An 18883-nucleotide genomic window follows, 5' to 3' on the forward strand; every position below is an offset into this window, starting at 1 on the left:
AGCTGTGAATAGAAGGGCCATGTCGGGGAGCCCAAGGGGCACATCCATCAACCCAACCTCTGCCAGGTCAGGCCTAGTTCCACAGTTGCCTCAAGGCTACTAGTTTGGGTTTGGCACCTCTACAGGAGAAGGGCTGACCACCCTCTACGTACAGTCAGAGCCCCAGAAATGCTCCCAGGAACCAGAATGACCCACACTACCTGGGAGGAATGGCCAGAACATCCTTTGCCCACCCGGCATGGCCACCTGAAGCAGTTGCCCTCAATGTTGGAAGGACCCACCACCCTCAGTCCTCCAACTCCCCCACACAACAAGTTCCCAGGGCCCGAGGTCAGTCACACTGTGGACATGGAGCTGCTCTATGGGCTAATAGAGAAAGAGGGATCATTCCTGGACCTCTAATGGACACAAGGCCAGCTGAGGTGCCAGGAGGTCTGGCAGTTAAGGACCCTAGGTCTGCATTGTGGTTGGTCACGCCTTCCTGTGCTGTGTGCCCGATGGCCCAGTGTGCTCCCAGTTCTCTGGTGTGGACAGGTGGCTAGGCCCTCTAAGCCAGGGCTGAGGGCTCTGGCGGGTGAGGAAGGAGCTCTGGGCCTCTGCTGTCCCCTCCTTGTCCTCCTGAGCAGAACACTGGGGAGAGGACCACATTTTTGCAGGAGGATGGTGGCAGTTCAGGGGAGGGCAAGGGCCAACCTCTGGCTGATGGGTGAGATGTCCTTGTGGGCTGCCATAGGGCAGGTAAATGGCTCCCGCATTCTCTGCACTTGGTCCTCGTATATCTTCTGCCCTTGACTTTCCAGTCAAATTTTGGGCAGGCATGCCAGGTCCTTGCAGTAGATGACGTGACAAGGCCGCCTTCCCCTCCTCCAGGGTCACAGCCTTGGTGTCCAGAGTAAGGCTGGCCCTGCTGCCCTGGATGTTGCTGTCTTCTTGCCTCATGGGGGGTGGGGGCTGGTCAGCTTTGTCCAGCTCAGTGGTGGCCCAAGTTGGCCAGGCATGATGGGGAGGGCCGGGGTTGGGCTGGCTAAAGCCTCAGGTTTCTGGAAGGGCCACTTGGCTAAGAGCATACTGGATTTCTTTCTCTTGGGTTGGGCATCAGCAACAGGCAGGAGCCTGGGGCAGAGGGAAGATGACCTAGTGGTTAAGGGAGGACCCTCCCGGGAGGGGAGCCTCAGCTAGGTGATATGGTTCCAGCCTGTTTCATACAAATCAAGTGGCTATTTGCCTGTCTTTGAACCTCAGAACTGGAGAGGATTAAGCTGCCCGTGTGAGTCACTTCTTACATCACTGAGGGTGTGCTTTTGATTCTGAAGCTGGTTTATTTAAAGGTTGCAAACACATCATATAGAATCTGGGACAAGCACTTGGAAAAGAATCACCAATGCGTATCTACAGTGTTGGTGTCTTCATCTGGGTCTCGCCTCCTTGCCTGGAGACAGAGCCCACCATGAGGCACCGAGGGACCATGGATGTGATGTGGGTCAGGTCCTGCTGGGCCTCAGGCAAGGTTGTTCCTACAGTCAGGATGCGTGCTTACTGTATGCTCTGAGGACTGGATTCTTCCCACACCTACAGTGGTCATAAGGACCAGGTTGGGGACCTTCTGCATGTCACCAAGACAGGGGCCAAGGATCTAAGACACCAGTAATGTGGGTCCTGCATTCTCAGATGCCTGCAAACCTCCAGGGCTTGGAAAGCTACAGAAAGCCTGCTGGCTCTGAGCAGCAAAGGCCTCAGAGGGTGACCTCACAAGCCCAGGTGTGGTCCAAGCACTAAGGAAGCCTGTGGCCATTCTGGTCTCCATCCCAGGCCTCTGTAGTGCTTCCTACACCCAGTCCTCACAGCAGAGTTCTGGGGAGGCCTGAACAGTGCCTCTTGCCCAGTCCTGTCCACGCAGCCTCTATGCAGCCTCCTTGCACAGCCTTTATTTATCCTCTGGGCAGCCTTTGTCCATCTCCCACCTAGCCTGTATTCAGCCTCCATCCAGCCTCTGTGCTCACTACGTGGGTGGTGAGGAAAAGGACAGGCCCAGTGTGGAGAGCCAGCATTTATCCCCTAAACCATGCGTTTCCTTTGCTGGACTGACACTTTCAAAAAACTCTGGAGAACATCAACAAAATTCAAAGCGGTGAGACAAATTAGAACCAGTGGATTAAGAGCAAGCAGAGGAGAGGGCTGGGCATACCCTGAGGCCCAAGGCTCCTGGATCAGTTGCATTCCAGCCTCATCTCCGTGGCTTCTCCCATGCACCTGCTGCTCATTGTAAAACTCAGGGCTTCTCCTGTTTCTCATTCTTGTGTTTCTGGGGAGAATGTGCAGGGCCCATTGCTGGCCCCACATTCCTTCCTGGGAAGGGACCTGGTGGCCCACTGCACCCAGCCCCCGTCCCTCCCCTGTTCTCTCCCCAGTGCCTCTGGAGGGAGTCCCTTTTCTGTGCCTCTCTTTCCTTCCTGTCCCTATCAGGAGGGGGCAGGTCCTGGCTGGCAGGGGGCAGAGCTGACACCAGCAGCTCCCTTGGAGGCCTCAGGCTCCCAGCAGCTCCTCTGTGCATGTTGCCTTAGTGCTGCCTCTGCCCTGTCTGCCAGCACACCAGGTCCCATTTCCACCTTCTTAACCCTTTTCGAGGCCTGGGAGATTAAGACAACTGGGGGATTCAAGGCCTCCACAGAGCAACCCCCCCACTGCAAAGGGTTGGGAGTTTGACCCTTTCCATCTCCTCCTCTGACCTTCCTGAGGGGGCTCAGGAAGGGCCGTGGGGGAAAGGAGGTGGATTTCTCAGGGTCTCCACACCCAGGTGGGCTCCTGGATCAAGGCTTCTCCCCTTTGGGCACATGGGTCTCAGCCTGTCCTTCCCAGGAACCCGCTCTGCCCCTGCCACAGTCCCCCTATTGGATTCCCCTTTGACCTGTGGGGGCCTTGAGGGGGCTGGAAGGGTGTGAGGGCTCAGAGCCACAGTAGTGAGGTGGGACAGCCCAGTGAGCCCTCCCCATCTCCACCTCTCTCAATGAGGCCAGTCTCAGGGTAGGCTGGGGCAACCTTGGGGAAATTTTGCAGGTGCATCCAATGATTTGCCCTCTCCCCACACCCCTTTTGGGCCCTTCCTGCCTCTTGGCCCCTGGGACCCCTCACAGAGACCTTCACACCCAGACTGTTCATGACCTGTGTCATCCAGGCCCCCAGGCTCGGTGGAATCTTGGCATGGGCACTGACTGCCAGCAAACAGGGTCACCACCCTGGGCATCCTCGGCACCTCTGGATTTCACACTGATACATAGTTCTGCAGTGAGACACAGGTTCTGGACTTTCAATCACACTGCAGGGTTTCAGGCCACAAAGGGCTCAGGGTAGCCCAAGTCAGCCAACCAGAGAGACTGCATTCTCAGCTCATAGCCACCTTGACTGACAGTATCCCGGCCTGACACCCTGCAAGGTGTTCTGGCACTTCAGCAGCATCTGCTCCCAGGACCCCCACCTGTAGGTTCTGGGGAGGCCCTTGGCTCCTTGTGCCCTGAGTTCCCTGGCTGACAGGGCTTACTAGAAAAGCTGGTCTAGCGGCAGGGTCAGCGGAGAAAGTCACTGTGGGACTCTGAAAGACGCAGCTGCCAGCCAAGTCTGTGTGGCCCAGGGGCACTATGAGCTAAGCAGAGGGGCCTGCCCAGGAGGTGACCCCTGAACTGGCCGAGATCACAAGCTGTGCTGGCTGTGGAGGGAGGGCAGAGAGGGGTCTGGAGTGCTGGACAGAGTCCTCAGGCTCCTGACACCCAAGGCTGCCTGCCCACTCTTACTCACCACTCAGCCCTGCCCAGCCTGGGCGTCCACAGCTCCCGGAGTGTAGTGCTATCCAGCCTTGGCTCGCTGCCAACCTGTGCACCTATGCCTGGCAGGTTGGGGGATGGGGCTCTTCTGGGGCATGGGTCAGTCCCAGGGGAACTGGCTTCCTGGCCTCCAACATGGAGCCAGGCTCTCTCTGGGTTGGAAAAGGCTAGAGTCTGAAGCTGCCTGCTGTTGGCCACAGGCAGCCTGGCTTCCTGCTTGCACATCATCAGTCTGGAATTCAAATGGAAAAACCTGCGTGTGTCGAGGGAAGGTGCCCAGACAGCTTGGGACGAGCTCCTCAGTGCCTTCCCAGGGTATGAAGAGTCCAGGCTCCCTCCCCCCCAGGGGCTGGCCTCCCAGTGACCAGGCAGGACCTGTGTAGGACTGGGTGCAGGTTCTGGACAGGAAGAGGCCCGGTCTTTACAAACCAGCCACAGCTATCTGCTCCTGCTGTCCACCTAGGCCAGGGCCACTTCTCAGGCCACAAACGCTGTCACTGTCATCTCCACAGTTTCAGTGGTAACTCTTCAGGCTCCTTTTGATGGAGATGGTATCCACAAGCAGAGAGCTCCCTTGGCAGGTAAACAGTGGTGTCTACTTCCCAAAGAACTTTATCCCTGGCAAGACTAGGAACACAGTGAATCTTGAAATGTGTGTGCTTTTCCTCTGATGAATGACTTACGCCAGGCACAGTCAACCTGGGCAAGCACCTAGGGACTTTGAGATCATGTGTCCTTGCCCTGGCATGCTCCACACAGCTAGCTGGACAGTTCCCACCTTCCCTGCCACAGAGCCATGAAAACAGCCAGCCTGGGAGACGTGGCGTTCACCCCCACTAGCAGGAGCAAACCGAAGCCAAACCAGAGACGCCTGGGGACAGATGGACCTGCTGGCCAGGAATGCGAGGCCGCCTGGTAAACCCACCCACCAGACATCCACTCTCAAGCCCAGGGATACAGTTCATTTGTTTGTTTGTTCACCCACTGGGCTCCAGGCCTCCATTGTCCTGTCTGTGGGGTCCGTAGCTATTGAGATACCTTCCTGCCTCCTGACTTTGCTCGGGGCTGAGGCTGCCTCCCTCCAGTGGTGGAGGATGGGCCCTGTGGCCTGGCTCTTGTCCCCACTCTCCTGAAGCAGGTGGCACCCAGTCTAGCCAGTGCCCACCTGGCTGCTCAGCTGCCTGAGGTCTCCCCAGGGGCTTTGTGCTCCCTCCTTCCCCCACTCCAGGACCCCCACTATTTAACCTTGTTTCAAATGGTCCCATGGACCCAAGCTTGAATTTGCAAGGCATTTGATCCCAGCCCTGCCACGGTCTCACAAAGGGAGTCTTGGCAGCTTTTTTGAAATTCCTTTCCCAAAGGCACCCAAAATATGAATCCCAGGCAGGGGCTTAGGTCAGGAAGGCCCGTGGTGGGCAGTCATGGCATGGCCTTGACTCAGATTCTACTCAAGATCAACACTGTCCACTAAGCAGCTCCACTGCCAGGATTTACCCCGGGGCAAAGACAGCAGTGGTCCTGGCAGCCTGGTCTGTATTCACCCAACTCTGGACCAGATGGCTCTCTGTAGGTGACCAGCTACATAATGAATTTTAGCCATGCCACAGTCCGGATCAGTCTAAAAGCTGTTAGGACCACAGACTGTGGGATTCATTTGTAGCAGTTCTGGAACCAGTGAAATCCAAGTGGCAGAGATACGGCCTTTGGGAGCCTTCGAATAGCAGGGCCACAGGGTCGAGTGGAGCCATGATGCTTGTGGGCAGCCCAGGCCTTGGGTTCTGTCCTCTTTGGGGCCTGGGCAGAGCCAGGAGCAGAGAAGACTTTTGTTGAGATACACTGTGGGGTGCTGGTTGATGTGTCATGATGCCCTCACTTTGCTGGCTCCTCACTGAGCAGGCTCCTGCCCCTGCCTTGGATACAGATGGTGGAGGTGGGCCGCCATGGACATTCACAGAGCAAAGGATCTCAGGACCCAGGGCACAGGGCCAGGCAGGGAGCTGGACCAGGCCTGAATAAGGGAGGTGGGCACTGGGGAAGGGAAGGGTCTGGGTGGAGTAGGGGCCCTCACAGGTAGGGACACAAGGAGGTCAGGCAGCACTAGCCTGGACCCCAGGTCTAGCCTCACCAGCTCCCAGCCTCTTGCACTCACCCCATTTCCTCCTCCCTAAGGTGAGTGATGATGGCTCAGTGTATAGGGTCCTTGTTATTCTGGAGCTCTTCAGCACTCACCGGCCTTGGACCTAGCATCAGACACTTAAACATTTAAATAACATTTTGATTTTAAAGCTGTGTACACCTCTGAGGGATATTTGGAAAATACTCAAAAAGCATAAGGTTAAGGCTGAGTGTAGTGGCTCACGCCTGTAATCCTAGATACTTGGGGGGCAGAGATCTGAAGGATCTCAACTGGAGGCCAGTCCAGGCAAAACATTAGTGAGACCTAATCTCAACAAACAAAGCAGGCATCCCAGCTACGTGAGAGACCATAAGTAGGAAGACCTTGGTCTGAGGTTAGCCCTGGGCAAAAACACGAGGCCCTACCTGAAAAGCAACTAATGCAAAAAAGGGCCAGGGTGTGGCTCAAGTGGTAGAGCATCTGCCTAGGAAGTCTGAGGCCTGAGTTCAAATTCTAGTACCACCAAAAAAGAAAAAACATAAGGTTAAAAAAAACCCCTAATTTCCCATCAAGAACTAACATTACTGATACGTTAAAGCATTTCTGTCAAGTTCTTTCCTGTGTGTGCACATGTGCACATACAAGCATGCCTTCATACATGTGTGACACACACACACATCCACCTGGGCACAGCTACCTGTGTACCACTCACACACATTCACTCGTGTTTTTGCTTGTTCGAAATGAACTCTGGGATTACCACGCCGTAGACTTAGTGTTTTATGACTGTCAGAGCATTGCTTTTCTCCGAGGACTTTTAGGTTTCAGGGTAAAACCCTATTGCTCAGGTATCATCTATCTATCATCTGTCTTTCTATCAATCAATTATCTATCTTTCAATCAATCCATCATAACCATTATCTATCTTCAGTCTATCTACATATCAATCATCTATCTTTCTATCACTTATCTACCATCTATCAATATTAACTGTCATCCATCCATCCATCTATCTATCACCTATCCATCCTGTGCTGACAATGGGACCTGAGACCTGGTGCAAGTGGTCTTCTACACACTGAGCTGTATGCCAGCCCCACAGGGATCATGATGACCAAGGTCCATTCCTTCTTTACTGTGTCATCTCTTTCAGTATTTTTTTCTGCATTGAATTCTAAATGACTCACATAACCAGAGTTCTCCCAGTTTTTCTGGAGGGCTCTGGGGTCTGAGTCAGATTTTCGGTCACCTCGTTGTTTCTTGTTTTAGAAGTTCAGTCACTTGTATTTGTTCTTCATTCTTTTACTGATGTTATATCTCACATTTATGTATAAAATGCCACCTGGGCTTTGCTTTGTCTGCGGGACATGACCACCTCCACCTGGGCCTCTTCCCCCTTCCCCTGGGCCGACCCAGCTCTCATCTGCCTTGTTGCTGAGCCAGGCCACACTGTCAGAAGGCCATGGCGTCAGGGTGTTTTGGAGCCTCAGAGGGAAGTGGCCCCAGAGCCTTTCTGACCCTGCTTCTCTGACATTGTCAACCATCCCTGCCCAACCCTGTAGCCTTAGGGCACAGGCAGCCTGAGCCCAGACGAGCCTGGTAGGACCTTCCAGCCACTGTCACCTCAGGACTGACCAGCAATGGAGACCCAGGAAGGGAGGATAGAACGCCTCCCTCCATGGGCCAAGTGGAGCCAGGATGGATGGGTCAGACATCCCGAAGGGAAATAAACCTCGTATGCTGTCCCAGAAGCTCTGCTGTCCCGAGCAGCAGGGAGCTGGGCATGGTCAGGGGTGTGCTTCATCCTCTAAAGACGATGTTCACGAGGAGCCGTTATGTCTTGAGCTGGGCGGAGCTACACTGGGGCATCTGAATGGGTTTTCTCCTTTGCCTGCAAGCCTGGGTGTTCGATGGATGGTATTTAAAGACCAAAGAAACTTGTCCGTCACCTGAGTGTCCCTTGGCCTCTGTGTGCTCATCCATCAGACAGGCCAGCAGCTCTCCAGTCTCACTGGCCACTGCTGCTCTGGAGGCTATGCCTGGACTCAGATGGAGGCCCTCGGCCCATCAGCATCCAGGCTGCACCCCCAAGCACGGGACCCCTCCTCTGCATCCTCCACTGCCTCCTCTCTCCTGTCCCTCCTCCCCCGTCCCATCCCTTGAACCAGGTCTCCAGCCTGCGGGACCCCAGTTAGGGTCTGATACCTTGGGAAATGACAGATACACAGGAGCCGGTGACTAGAACTCAGGGTTTCTACAGGGCTGGCTATGACCCTTCTTCCTTGGTTAGGTTGCACTGACTCTGGGCAGAGCTGTGCTCTTCCAGGGCTCGGCACCCCATCCAGATGTCCACAGCCCAGCTAGGCTTCCTCCTAGTGACTGCCAGAGCATCCAGGGTACCCTGTGGAGGCCACTGGCCGTGGAGAGGGGACACTTGGGTGGGGCCTTGGGGGCCAGGCCTTTGGGCTCTTGAGGACCGAGGTTCTGGGTAACCTGGGGAGGGTCTACCTGCCCTTCACAGACAAGGACTCAGGCTCAGCACAGACAGCCCCTCAGGCCCAAGGCTCTGGTCAACCTCTGCCCCAGATTGGGTGTCCATGTCCTGCAGGTTGTGTGGGGACTGAATGTAGAAGGGCCTGGCATCTGGACTAGAACCAGCACTGACCCTGGGCTCCAGAATGAGTGGTCTGATGCTTGCGTGGAGATGAGGGGTGGGAGATGCTACTGAGGCCTAGAGGTGAAATATGAAGTCAGGTTCATGGGATGCCTGGCAGCCCCAGGGTCAGCAGGTCATTGCCTCAGGGTTGGGGTCAGCACCATAGGTGCTTCATAGGTGAAGGGGCAGTAGGACCTCACATGGGACTCCAGGCTGCTCAGGAGTGACCAGGATGGCAAGCCAAGCCCCCTGACTCCTTCCCCTTAGTCTGCAGGGCCTTTGGGTGTTGAGGGACAGCTCTGGCCTCTGAATAGGTAACACCTTCCTCCGGGGTGGCCTGGCCAGTGCAGGGCTCTCTCATTTGGCTTTCCCAGGCAGCTGGCCTGCCTTTCCTGCCTCTTCCCCAATGCCAACTTGGGGACTAATCTAGAAAGGCCCAGCTCCTAGGAATCTCTGAGATCTCCCCAACAGGACAGCCAGTCACCCAGGCCCGGCCTCCACACCCGTGCTTCCTCCTCAGCATGGGCACCTTCTCAAACACCTAAAACAGGCAGGTAAAGACCCCATAGGACAAAAGAACAGAAAGAGAAAACACCATGTTTCATGCCCACCCACGAGGGCACTGTCACCACATCCCCAGGAATCTGGTGAGGTGAGTGGGACACTCTAGAGCTCAAGAAGGGCAGGCTGATGGGTCAGTGAGGCCCTGCACCCCAACATGGCTCTTTGCTCTACAGAAAGATCTCATTTTGTGCTAGAGATGATAGGAAGGGTCTCGAGCTGTTTGGAAAGTCCCAGCAGCCCCCCCAGCTAGTCAGGGTGTGGATGCCTGGCCACTGCTTCCCTGGTTTAGGGGACCAGAGGACTGGCCAGAGGAGGATGGAGCTAAGGTGACCACATGTTGATTGTGATGATGGCCCCACCTCGTAAGGGAGCTCCTAGAAGATGGGAGGCCAGGCCTAGGCTGGCTCTGTGTTGGGAACTGACGTGTCACGTCCCAATGACAGCTCAAGGGCGCTCACCTGGAGGAAGGTGGGTGTGTGGTGCAGGAGTGTGTGGGTTGTGGCTGGTTTGTGTGATGTGTGTGATGTGTGTGTAGTGTGTATGTTTGGGGGGAGTGAGTGGTGTGTGTGCATCACTGTCCAGGCACCAACTTCTGTCTGTCAGGAGCTAGGCCAGGAAGACCCCGAGGCCGAGGATAGCAGGCGCTGTGACTGGAGGTACAGAGGCTGTCAGAGCTGCTGGTTATTAACCCAAGTTCTCCGGGACGGCTGCTCTTTTGTGATGAAAACAGAGCTGCCCAGAAGCACAAGTGTTAGGGGGCGGGGGCCATGAACTCCAGGAAGAAGCAAAGGTGGTTACGGCCACTCTGAAGAACAGTGCAGTTAGTCCTCTAAAGTTAAGCTCAGCAATTGCACTCCTAGGCATCCGCAGAGAGAAACAAAAGCACACGTCCTCACTCAGTTGCACGGTTTGTCACAGTGGCATCCACACTAGAGAGAAGTGGAAACAACCCAAGTGCCCACAGACAGACGGCAGCAGAGACAAAATGTGGCCACCTCGACTGTGAGACGGAATGGAGTGCTGACTCCCCCGGTGTGGCCCGTAGCTAAGTGAAGTGCCAGACACAAAAGGCCACACGTTGTGTCCATTTGTATGGAATGTCCAGAACAGGTGAATTTACAGGGACAGAGCACAGGTCAGGGGCCAGGCTGACTGCAAACGTAGTGGAGGGAAAGCCTGGAGGCCATGGAAGGGCTCTGTGATGGGCAGCTCTACGTGCTAACGTGGCCAGGCTCTTCAACTGAACACGGGTTGAGGGCTGCTGTGAACGCAGTGTGTGGGATTCACATCCATGACCAGCTGACTTTAAGTAAAGATCATCTCTGTAATGTAGCTTCAGCCAAGCAGTAGAAGTCCTTGAGAGCAAAGCCCCAGAAGAGAAGAAATTTTGCCTAGAAGTTGCATTGAGCCTTCCTGCTGACAGCCAGCTGCACAATGGCACGAGCCAGCTCCTTACAGGTCTTTTGTTATTTGGATGTTTGTCCTGTTGGTTTTCTTAGGAGAATGATAGATAGTTGTAGATCAAGATGGTGATGATGGCTGTGCAGTTCTGCACACGACTGAGCTTTACACAGGTGGATTTCAGCAGCCACCTGCGAAGGTGCAGATCATGTTTGGGTCTGGAAATGCAAACGTGCACCTCAACCCCGCACCCTATACCCTGCTGAACACCTAGTCCTAGGCCTGCCCTGCCTCACACCTCACGGACCTTAGGCAGGCTCAGAGTCTTGGGGACAAGACTGGGTCCAAGGGCCTGGAAGGCCCCCACCAGGACCTAGCCTGTCCTCTGATCAGGGAGGTGACCAGGGCAGGCTGGGCCACAGGCCGGGCCAGGCGCCTTTGGGGCTTATGCCAGGCTCCCCAGCCAAAAAGGCCTCTGTAAATCATCTTCCTGGCACTGGCAACGCCTGCTGCTGCTGTGAGCTGGGCTGTGGCCGCCACGGGGACTGGGTGCCAGGAGAGAGGGGAAGTGGGTCCAGGGCGGCTGGCGAGCTGTACTGAACCATGCAGTCTGTGTGTGTGCACGCGTGTGCCTGTGGGAGGTGTGAGGAGTGTGTCTATGGGTGCTGAGTGTGTGACGTGCCTGTGGTATGTGTTGGGCAGGGGACTGAGAGCTGCTGTCACGGAGCTGTCTGTCATCGTCATGGGCCCTCAGGTGGCAGACATGCTGTGGGTTGCTCATTGGGAGGGGAAGGCATAGGCCAGGTCATGGTGACTTGATGACAGGGATGGGGCCTCGTAGGCTGCAGGGTCACATGGCACCACTCATCTCACCCACACCCACGCGGGCGACCAGCACTGCAGGGAACGTCCCCTTCCCAATGTGGCTCCGGGGGGAGAAGGGCCATGTGGCTGTGCTGCTGGCTGTGTCCCTCCTCTGCCTCGCAGCAGGTCATCTTTAGCCACCAAGGCTGACGGCGTCATGGGCCCATCTCTGTTCTTTCCTTGCTTAGGACAGCATTCGTCTCCTGGATTTCCGAGAGGATGAGGCCTAGATTTCATTTCCAGCTCTCTCCCTCCCCGAATCCCTCACTCCTGTCTTATTCCTTCATGCTGAGGGCATGTGTAGGGACCACGCCTCTGTGCACACGTGTAGGCAAGAGCACATGCCTGTGCAGACACCATGCCTGTGCACACACACCTATGCAGGCAAGAGCACACGCCTGTGCAGACACTACAGCTGTGCAGACGTGCACAAACCAGTGCTCACACACACACAGACACCTATGCAGACATCACGCACCTATACAGACATGTGCACATGCGTGTGGACATGTGCACACACACTTTCCTTCCCGCCACTCAGCATTCAGAAGCTTGGTCTTTCTTTAGGACTCTTATTCCTGTTGGAAATCTTTTCCAAGGGGAGATCTGGGCCATTCCTGGCTTCCTAGACAGAGGACATATGTGCTCATAAACCCACGTTTGGTAACCTCCCTGACCTCAGGTATTGGAATGAGAGTGCTGACATCACTCAGGATCACCCAGTCTGAGGCCACTCTGCCCTTCCTCAGAACCACCCTCACAGGAGTGAGAGGACCCTCCGGCACACACGTACACAGCAGTGACAGACACTGGGGGGGAGGGCACTGCTGGGGTGCTGCGGTCCTCTCTGGGGTGTGCAACTGTGGGGTTCTCTCATGGGACCTGCCTCTTCCGTTGTGTTCCATCATGGGGCTCAAAACCCCCTCCTCTGGAGCATCTCAGCTCAAGAGAACGAGAGGGCCTCCCAGAGAAGTGGGGTCCTGGAGTGAGGGCCGCTCCTGGCCAGGACTGAGACCACAGCCCTCAGTGTCAGGCAAGAATGGTACCAGCCGGCTCACATAGTGAGGGAGCAGCTCTGGCCGTCATGTCACTCTTGATTTTGTGTTGGCTTCTTCACAGAGATAAAACTGTAGGAGCCAGGCTTTGTTGAGAAAGAAATAGGATTTCTTAAACCCTGAAGCTCCCCTGGGCATCAGAGAGGCGGCCAGGGCTTAGGGGGACAGCCAGGCCAGCGGGGTAGGGGCAGGCAAGGGCATTGGGAAGCCTCTAGAAGAGGTTTCTCCAGTCCTATCCCCATAATGGAAGTCAGGATCCTCAAATTAACTGCAGCCAACAATTGCTGTCTCTCTCCCGCCCTCTCTCTTACCCCGTCCCTCTTCCTCTCTCATCTCTCTCAATGCTGGGGATTGAACCCAGGCTCTTGCACGGGCTAAGTGCGTGCTATACCACTGATCTGCACCCACAACCCTTTTTAAAGTTTCTGCTTTGACACAGGGTCTCACTATGTAGCCCAGGCTGGCCTCAAACTCAAGATCCTCCTGCCTCAGCCTCCCAAGTGCTGGGATTATAGCAATGTGTCACCACATCCAGCTCCCTCTTTTTGTCAGTAAGGTAAAACACTCCTAACAAACCATCTTAGCCACGGTAAAGTGCACAGTTGTGTGGCCCTAGCCATGGCCACACTGCTACCCAGCCTCCATGGTCTATTCTAAGGGCACTGTCCTTCCCCAGAGGAGACCTGCACCCCACGGGCATCCCGCCTCTTTCTGGGGGCTTGGGGACAGCCACCATGTGCACATTGTCCCTGACACTCAGTGAGGTCCTGCCAGCAGCACAGCGTTGACCCCTCAGAGGCTGGGAGCTCTCTGAGGTCCGTGCATGGGAGGGACACAGAGGGAGACCCTGAGGGGCTGGCAGGAGGGTGGGGTGGGCACCCCCACGAGCTTCCCAGGCCCAGCTGTTGGGTGGGGGAGCAGTCAGTCAGGGAGAGGATGGTTGCAGTGTTGGGGGCAGCAGTTTGTCCAGGGGACAGTGAGTCCAGGGCTTTACGGCTATTAATATGAGCCCCGCGGAGGTTGTGGCTGCCTATGCAAGGCCTGTGGGGCCTGGCAGAGCTGGCTAGCACCTTGGCCTCCAGCTCTGTGTGCCTGAGCTTCAGTCTTGGCTGGGGTCCCCTCCTGCCACCCTCGGCCCTTCCCGCCGGGGTCTCCCCCGCAGCCTCAGGTAGGCCTGCCTTTCAGACCCCCTGCTGTCTTGCCCTCTTTTCCCAAATGAGGAAGCGCCCGTGCAGGGAAAGGGTGCCAGCTACTGGCAAAGGTGTGGCAGACACACACTTTCACCAGGCAGCCAGGCAGGCTCCTCCGCATTCCGTGTGGTTCCCGTGTGAGGGCCTAGGACCCTCTCCCACCCCTCAGACGTCCATCCCCAGAGCTAAGGCAGGACAGATGCAGAGCTCAGGGTTTATTGTCCCAACTACTGAAGACATGAGGAATGGAGCCACAGAGGCCAGGAGGGGTGGGCAGGGAGAGGAAGAGAGTAGAGGAGCCCCACAGGCCACTTGTGAACCAGGAGAAGAGGGTCTTAGCCAGCAGGGGCATCCCACAGGGGGTCAGGAACACAGCCAGAAGCTGGCGTCCGCTGCTGTGGGTGAGGAGGTCTCGGAAGACTGGACTCACCACAGTCTAGGCTGGAGCCTCTTGAACACCCTCAGAGACAGACGCGAGGAGGAGTACCTTGGCATTGTGGGGAAGACGCTGGTGGAGGTGACGTGAACAACAAGGAAGAGAGAGCTGGGAACTTTCCAGACCAGGGCTGAGGAAGAGAGGCAGGGATGGTCAGTTGAGAGTGGAGGACTCTAGGAAGGGGCTGCAGAGTGACCTGGCTTTGGGGCCCTTCCCTGCCTGGACTCCTGCTGCCCCTTACCTAGGCTCATGCAGGCAACTCTAAGATACAGGCCCTAGCAGGGGTTATGGGGGACAGTACTAGGGTCTCAGTGGCCCGCTGGCTGCCAGAGGACAGTGAGCGACCTGAGTCGCGCTGGAAGTGGACTCGGCTGGGGGGGAAGCTGCCGATGCCTCTGGGCCCCGGGCCATTGCTGCCCAGCGAGTGCTGACGGCCACGCAAGTACTCGCGGTAGTTCTTGGTGAGCAATGTGTAGAAGAAGGGATTGACACAGCTGTTGCCATAGGTGAGGCAGGTGGTCAGGTAGTTGATGACACGCACGGTCCGGGGTGTGAGTGGCAGGGCCTCGCAGTACTGGGCGAGAAGCTGCCACAGCCAGAAGGGCAGGAAGCAGGCCCAGAAGAACAGGACGATGCTGAGGATGAGGTAGAGCACTCTGGGATTGGGCAGCCGCTGTGTCTGCTTGAAGGAAGCCTGCTGTGACAGCCAGTAGGCCCGGGCCAGGCGGACGTAGAGCAGCCCGATGACCAAGCCAGGCCCCACGATGCTGGTCCCGAAGAGAAGTGTCAGGTAGGCCCGGTGGGCGCGAGGGCCCCAGGACGGCAGGCAGAGGCTCTTGGGGCCCTTGCGGACCAACCGGATGGCAAGTATCACAGGCAGAGTCAGAAGCAGGGCCAGCAGCCAGGTGCCCAGGACCAGCAGCTTGCGGTAACCCTTGGAGCGCTGCACCGTGGCCAGAGGCCTCAGCACCGCCGCGTAGCGCTCTCTGCTCATGATGGTCAGGGTGAAGATGCCGGCGTGCATGGTCAGGAAGTCCAAGCTGAAGAGGACACGGCAGCCCACATCGCCGAAGTGCCAGTCCTTGGTGACGTAGGTGGCCACGATAAAGGGGATGCTGAGCAGGTACAGCAGGTCAGCCAGGGCCAGGTTGATCACATAGACATACATGGAGGCCGAAGCTCGGAGAAAGCGGCACATGACCACCAGTGTGTATATGTTGCCCACCATGCCTACCATGCCCATGGCCGAGAGCACTGCCCCAATGACGCCTGTGGCCACCAGGTCCTGCAGGGAACTGGGCTCCACTGAGTTGGTCCAGGAGCTGTTGAGGGACACATTGGGGCCACCAGGCAGCTCGGGCACGGTGCTGCCTGTCACAGCCAACAGCAGGAACCCGGTTGTGGATTCTGGGATCAACGCCATGTCTGCCTCAGGCTAGGCTGCCAGCGGGGACCCGTCACTCCTTAAAGATGGGGTGTCTGTGGGTAACAAGCTTGTCCTGTGGGAGAAGACACCATAAAAGCTGCAGGCAGGTCCCCTCCATGCCCACAAGGTCCCTGTGATGGTACAGGTGCCACAGAGCCACTGCCAAGCTGCAGAGAGACGGCCTCACTAACTCACATCCCAGCCCCTTAAGACTTGTAATAAGATCCCGCTCTTTATCTCCTCAGCTACCCAGGAGGATTGTAGAGCCATTTGGACCTGTTCAAGGCCTCTGAGGTCAGCAGAGCTTTTCCAAAAAGCAGAGCTAAGCAGTGCAGCCCCTGTGGGACAGAGATGAACAGAGGATGGAGGTGGGAGTCCCGGGCTCCAGCCCTGCCAAGTAAAGTCCTTTCTCCCATTTTATTTCATTTATATGTGTTTCTTTTTTCAGAAACCACTATACAAATGAGGATCGCCTGTACACTTTTAAAAACGCTTTCTTCAACTGCAAAAGTAATAGCTGCTGACTTAAAAAAGTCCAAATAGAAAAAAGTTGTATAATGGGGGAGGCCTTTGTAATCTCCACTTATCTTACAAGGAAAATGAGCCTGGATCCCTGTCTCATACCACACACAATGGATGGCAGACCTGCATGCAGAAAGTAAGCAGTTCTATCAAGTTTGTGGAAGAAAACAGGAGAATATCTGCACAATCTTTGGTAGGAAAAGGGTGTTTTTTTTTTTTTTTTTTTGGCAGCACTGAGGTTTGAACTAAGGACCTCATGTTTGCTAGGCAGGTATTCTACCACTTGAACCATGCCCTCAGGACAGGAAAAAAATTCTTAAAAATAAGTGTCATTAAAATTAAGACTTTTTACTAAGACAATTAAAAAACATAAACCATAACCAAAATGAACCATAATCAAGGAACCATAAGTCAATGAAGAAAAGACTAAAACCCATTTGAGAGAGAAAAGAGAAAGACACAAAATGTGAATTAGAACTTGTGGGGAAAGATACCCAGGTGGCCAAGAAGGTCATGGAGAGATATTCAATATGATCTGTCACCAGAGAGATGAGAATCAAAATCACGATGGGACTTCACTGCCCAGCCACCAGGATGGCCACGGCAGTTACTGTTACTGAGTGTTGGGAAGATGTGGAGGGACTGGAACTCTCATCTGCCCAGGCTGGAAATGTGAAACAGTCCAGCCTCTTTGGAAAACAATTTGGTGCTCTTGATATAGTGAAACAGGTGTATATGCTCTCACCATCAGTTCCAGTCTTAGGTGTGTGCCTGAGAGAAATGACTACAATAGTCCACAAGAAAGGTAAGAGCGAGAACAGGTGCTCACAGCAATTGTGCTTCCTACAAGGAGCGGTCCATAAACAGCGGCATGGATAAGCAAATGGTGACATCTCTGTAAAAATGATCCATAGCAACGAAGAAGATGACAGAATTATTGCTGCAGTCAACGGCCTGGGTGCCACTCATATATACTATATAGGTTGAGCAAAAAGGCAGGCAGAGCTCCACAGTGGCTCCTATGGCTGAGTCATGACAGGGGAGGTGCGGGGGCTGCTGTGGGGCACTGGGGAGCCTTGCTCTGAGTGGTGGTCACACGTGAAAGCTCAGAATTGCTCGCTTAAGGAGCCTGCAGAATATTAAGTAAAAAAAGAAAAAAAAAAGAAAGCCCTGGCGGGGGATGGCGGCTCGCGTCTATAATCCCAGGTACATGGAAGGCATAGATAAAAGGATCCCAGTCTGAGGTAGGCCTGAGCTAAAAGGCCCACCCTATTTGAAAAATAAAGTGGGGGGAAAAGGGGGACTGGGTGCGTGGTTCAGGTGGTAGACCGCACGCTTAGCAAGAGCAAGGCCCTAAGTTCAAACCCCAATACCTCCAAAAAAAAAAAAAAAAGACCCCCATATCGCCTGCCTCCTCTAAACCCAGGCACAGAAATGAATCTAGATGTTTTCTTTCATCCCATCGAAAGCTGATAATATAAAGGAAAAATGTGGGCCATCCCTGTCTGTGTGACGCAGAAGGGGACTAGCAGGTGCAGGGCTGGGAGTCATGGCTCCAGGTCTCTCGGTTCTCTCGTTGGTCCGGCGAGGGAAGCAGGGCGCCCTGTCCCTCGGCTCGTCGACCCCGCTGCGCCCCCAGCTCGCCGGCCGTGCCGAGCCCTGCCGGGCTGCGCCATGTCCCAGGGGACCGCTAGGAAGGCGCCAGGCCGGGGTCCCACCCCCCATCCCCCCAGGCCACCAGCGCGGGCGACAAAGTAGCTTTCGGGAGGACGAAACTTTTAGCCAGGAGTGGCGGCCGCCTGCCGGGACCGCAGCCCAGAGTGGAGGCGGCGTGCGGCGTCCCCCGCAACCCGCCTCCCATCCCCGTGCGGCGTCCACCGGCCCCGGTTCCCGCCGCGCGCCCAGCACTGCCAGCCCGGGAGGCCTAAGTCCGCGGGACGGTGCGGGGCCGGCGGGCGCCCCACGCGTTCCCCTGGCACTCGCCGCGCCACGTGCGCTCACCTCGGTTACTGAGCCATCAGCTCCGTCCGCCCGGCCCCAGGTCTCGGCGGCGGTCACTGCGAGGGAAGCGGGCCGCGGGACGGCCCCCGGCGCTGCCCCTACCAGGTGCGGAGGGACCGGAGGGTCCGCGTGGTGGAGGCGCCGGGCCACCAGTGCCGCGGGGGGCCGCGCGCCACGCCCGCTCCTGCGCCGCCGCCACCTGCCCGGCCGCCAGCTGGGAATGCGCCCGCCCTTGCCAGGGCGCGGTATTAATAACCCGGCCGCGCGGGGCAGGGCTGGGGTTCGGGCTGGAGGCGCTGGGGGCGCTGGGGGCGCGAGCGGAGAAAAAGGGCCGGGGTGGGGTCTGGATCTGCGGTCGCCTGGCGGGTTGGGTGGGTTGCACCGCCCTGAGCCCAGAGTCACCAAGTAGCCAAGGCCGACCCACAAGCCTTCGGCTGCCTCTCGGCTTCTTGCCTGCACTCACCCCTGCTCCTCGGTTTCCCAGTGCGGAGCCCGGTATTCTTCGCTGGCAGTCAAGGCCTGGCCGGTCTGCGCGCAGACCCCACAATCTCGAGGATCCCCTCTATCCCCCTCCCTGCCCGCTTCTTTGATAGAAAGAATGTCCAGGAATTGAAAGAGGCAGGGGTAGGGTAGGAGAATAAAGAATCACTGCCCCCCTCCTCCCCAGGAGAGTCGAGGAACTGGGGAGGCTCCAGGCCCAGCCCGGGTTGGATCCAGTTCTTTGCATGGGGTTTTGAGGATTTCAGATCAGATGCCCTAATCTTGTGGGTCTGGGGACTTACGGGTACTGTGGCTGCCTCTGACCTCCCTTGTGCCCTTCCTGTCCCTTCTGATCCC

At 56.3% G+C, this 18883-nt stretch overlaps 1 protein-coding gene across 2 annotated transcripts; it reads right to left on the reverse strand.

Moving 5' to 3' along the window:
- Positions 1–13872: 13872 nt before the first annotated feature.
- Positions 13873–18239, reverse strand: Uts2r (urotensin 2 receptor). Of its 2 annotated transcripts, XM_020187750.2 has the most exons (3): positions 18047–18239; positions 14339–15596; positions 13873–14227 (listed from the first exon to the last, which is right to left on the reverse strand). In XM_020187750.2, exon 2 carries the CDS (start codon positions 15518–15520, stop codon positions 14345–14347), a length of 1176 nt encoding a protein of 391 aa, XP_020043339.1. In that variant the 5' UTR covers positions 15521–15596; positions 18047–18239; the 3' UTR covers positions 13873–14227; positions 14339–14344. The 2 variants fall into 2 exon arrangements, with proteins under 2 accessions (XP_020043339.1, XP_020043335.1); XM_020187746.2 differs by having other exon boundaries at positions 13873–15596.
- Between the last annotated feature and the right edge of the window lie 644 nt (positions 18240–18883).

The sequence above is a fragment of the Castor canadensis genome, chromosome 11, assembly GCF_047511655.1.
Source record: "Castor canadensis chromosome 11, mCasCan1.hap1v2, whole genome shotgun sequence".
Lineage (NCBI taxonomy): Eukaryota > Metazoa > Chordata > Mammalia > Rodentia > Castoridae > Castor > Castor canadensis.

Bases quoted from the DNA above. Each gene is read 5' to 3' on its own strand.
- Uts2r (XM_020187750.2), bottom strand. From the start codon at position 15,520: ATGGCGTTGATCCCAGAATCCACAACCGGGTTCCTGCTGTTGGCTGTG.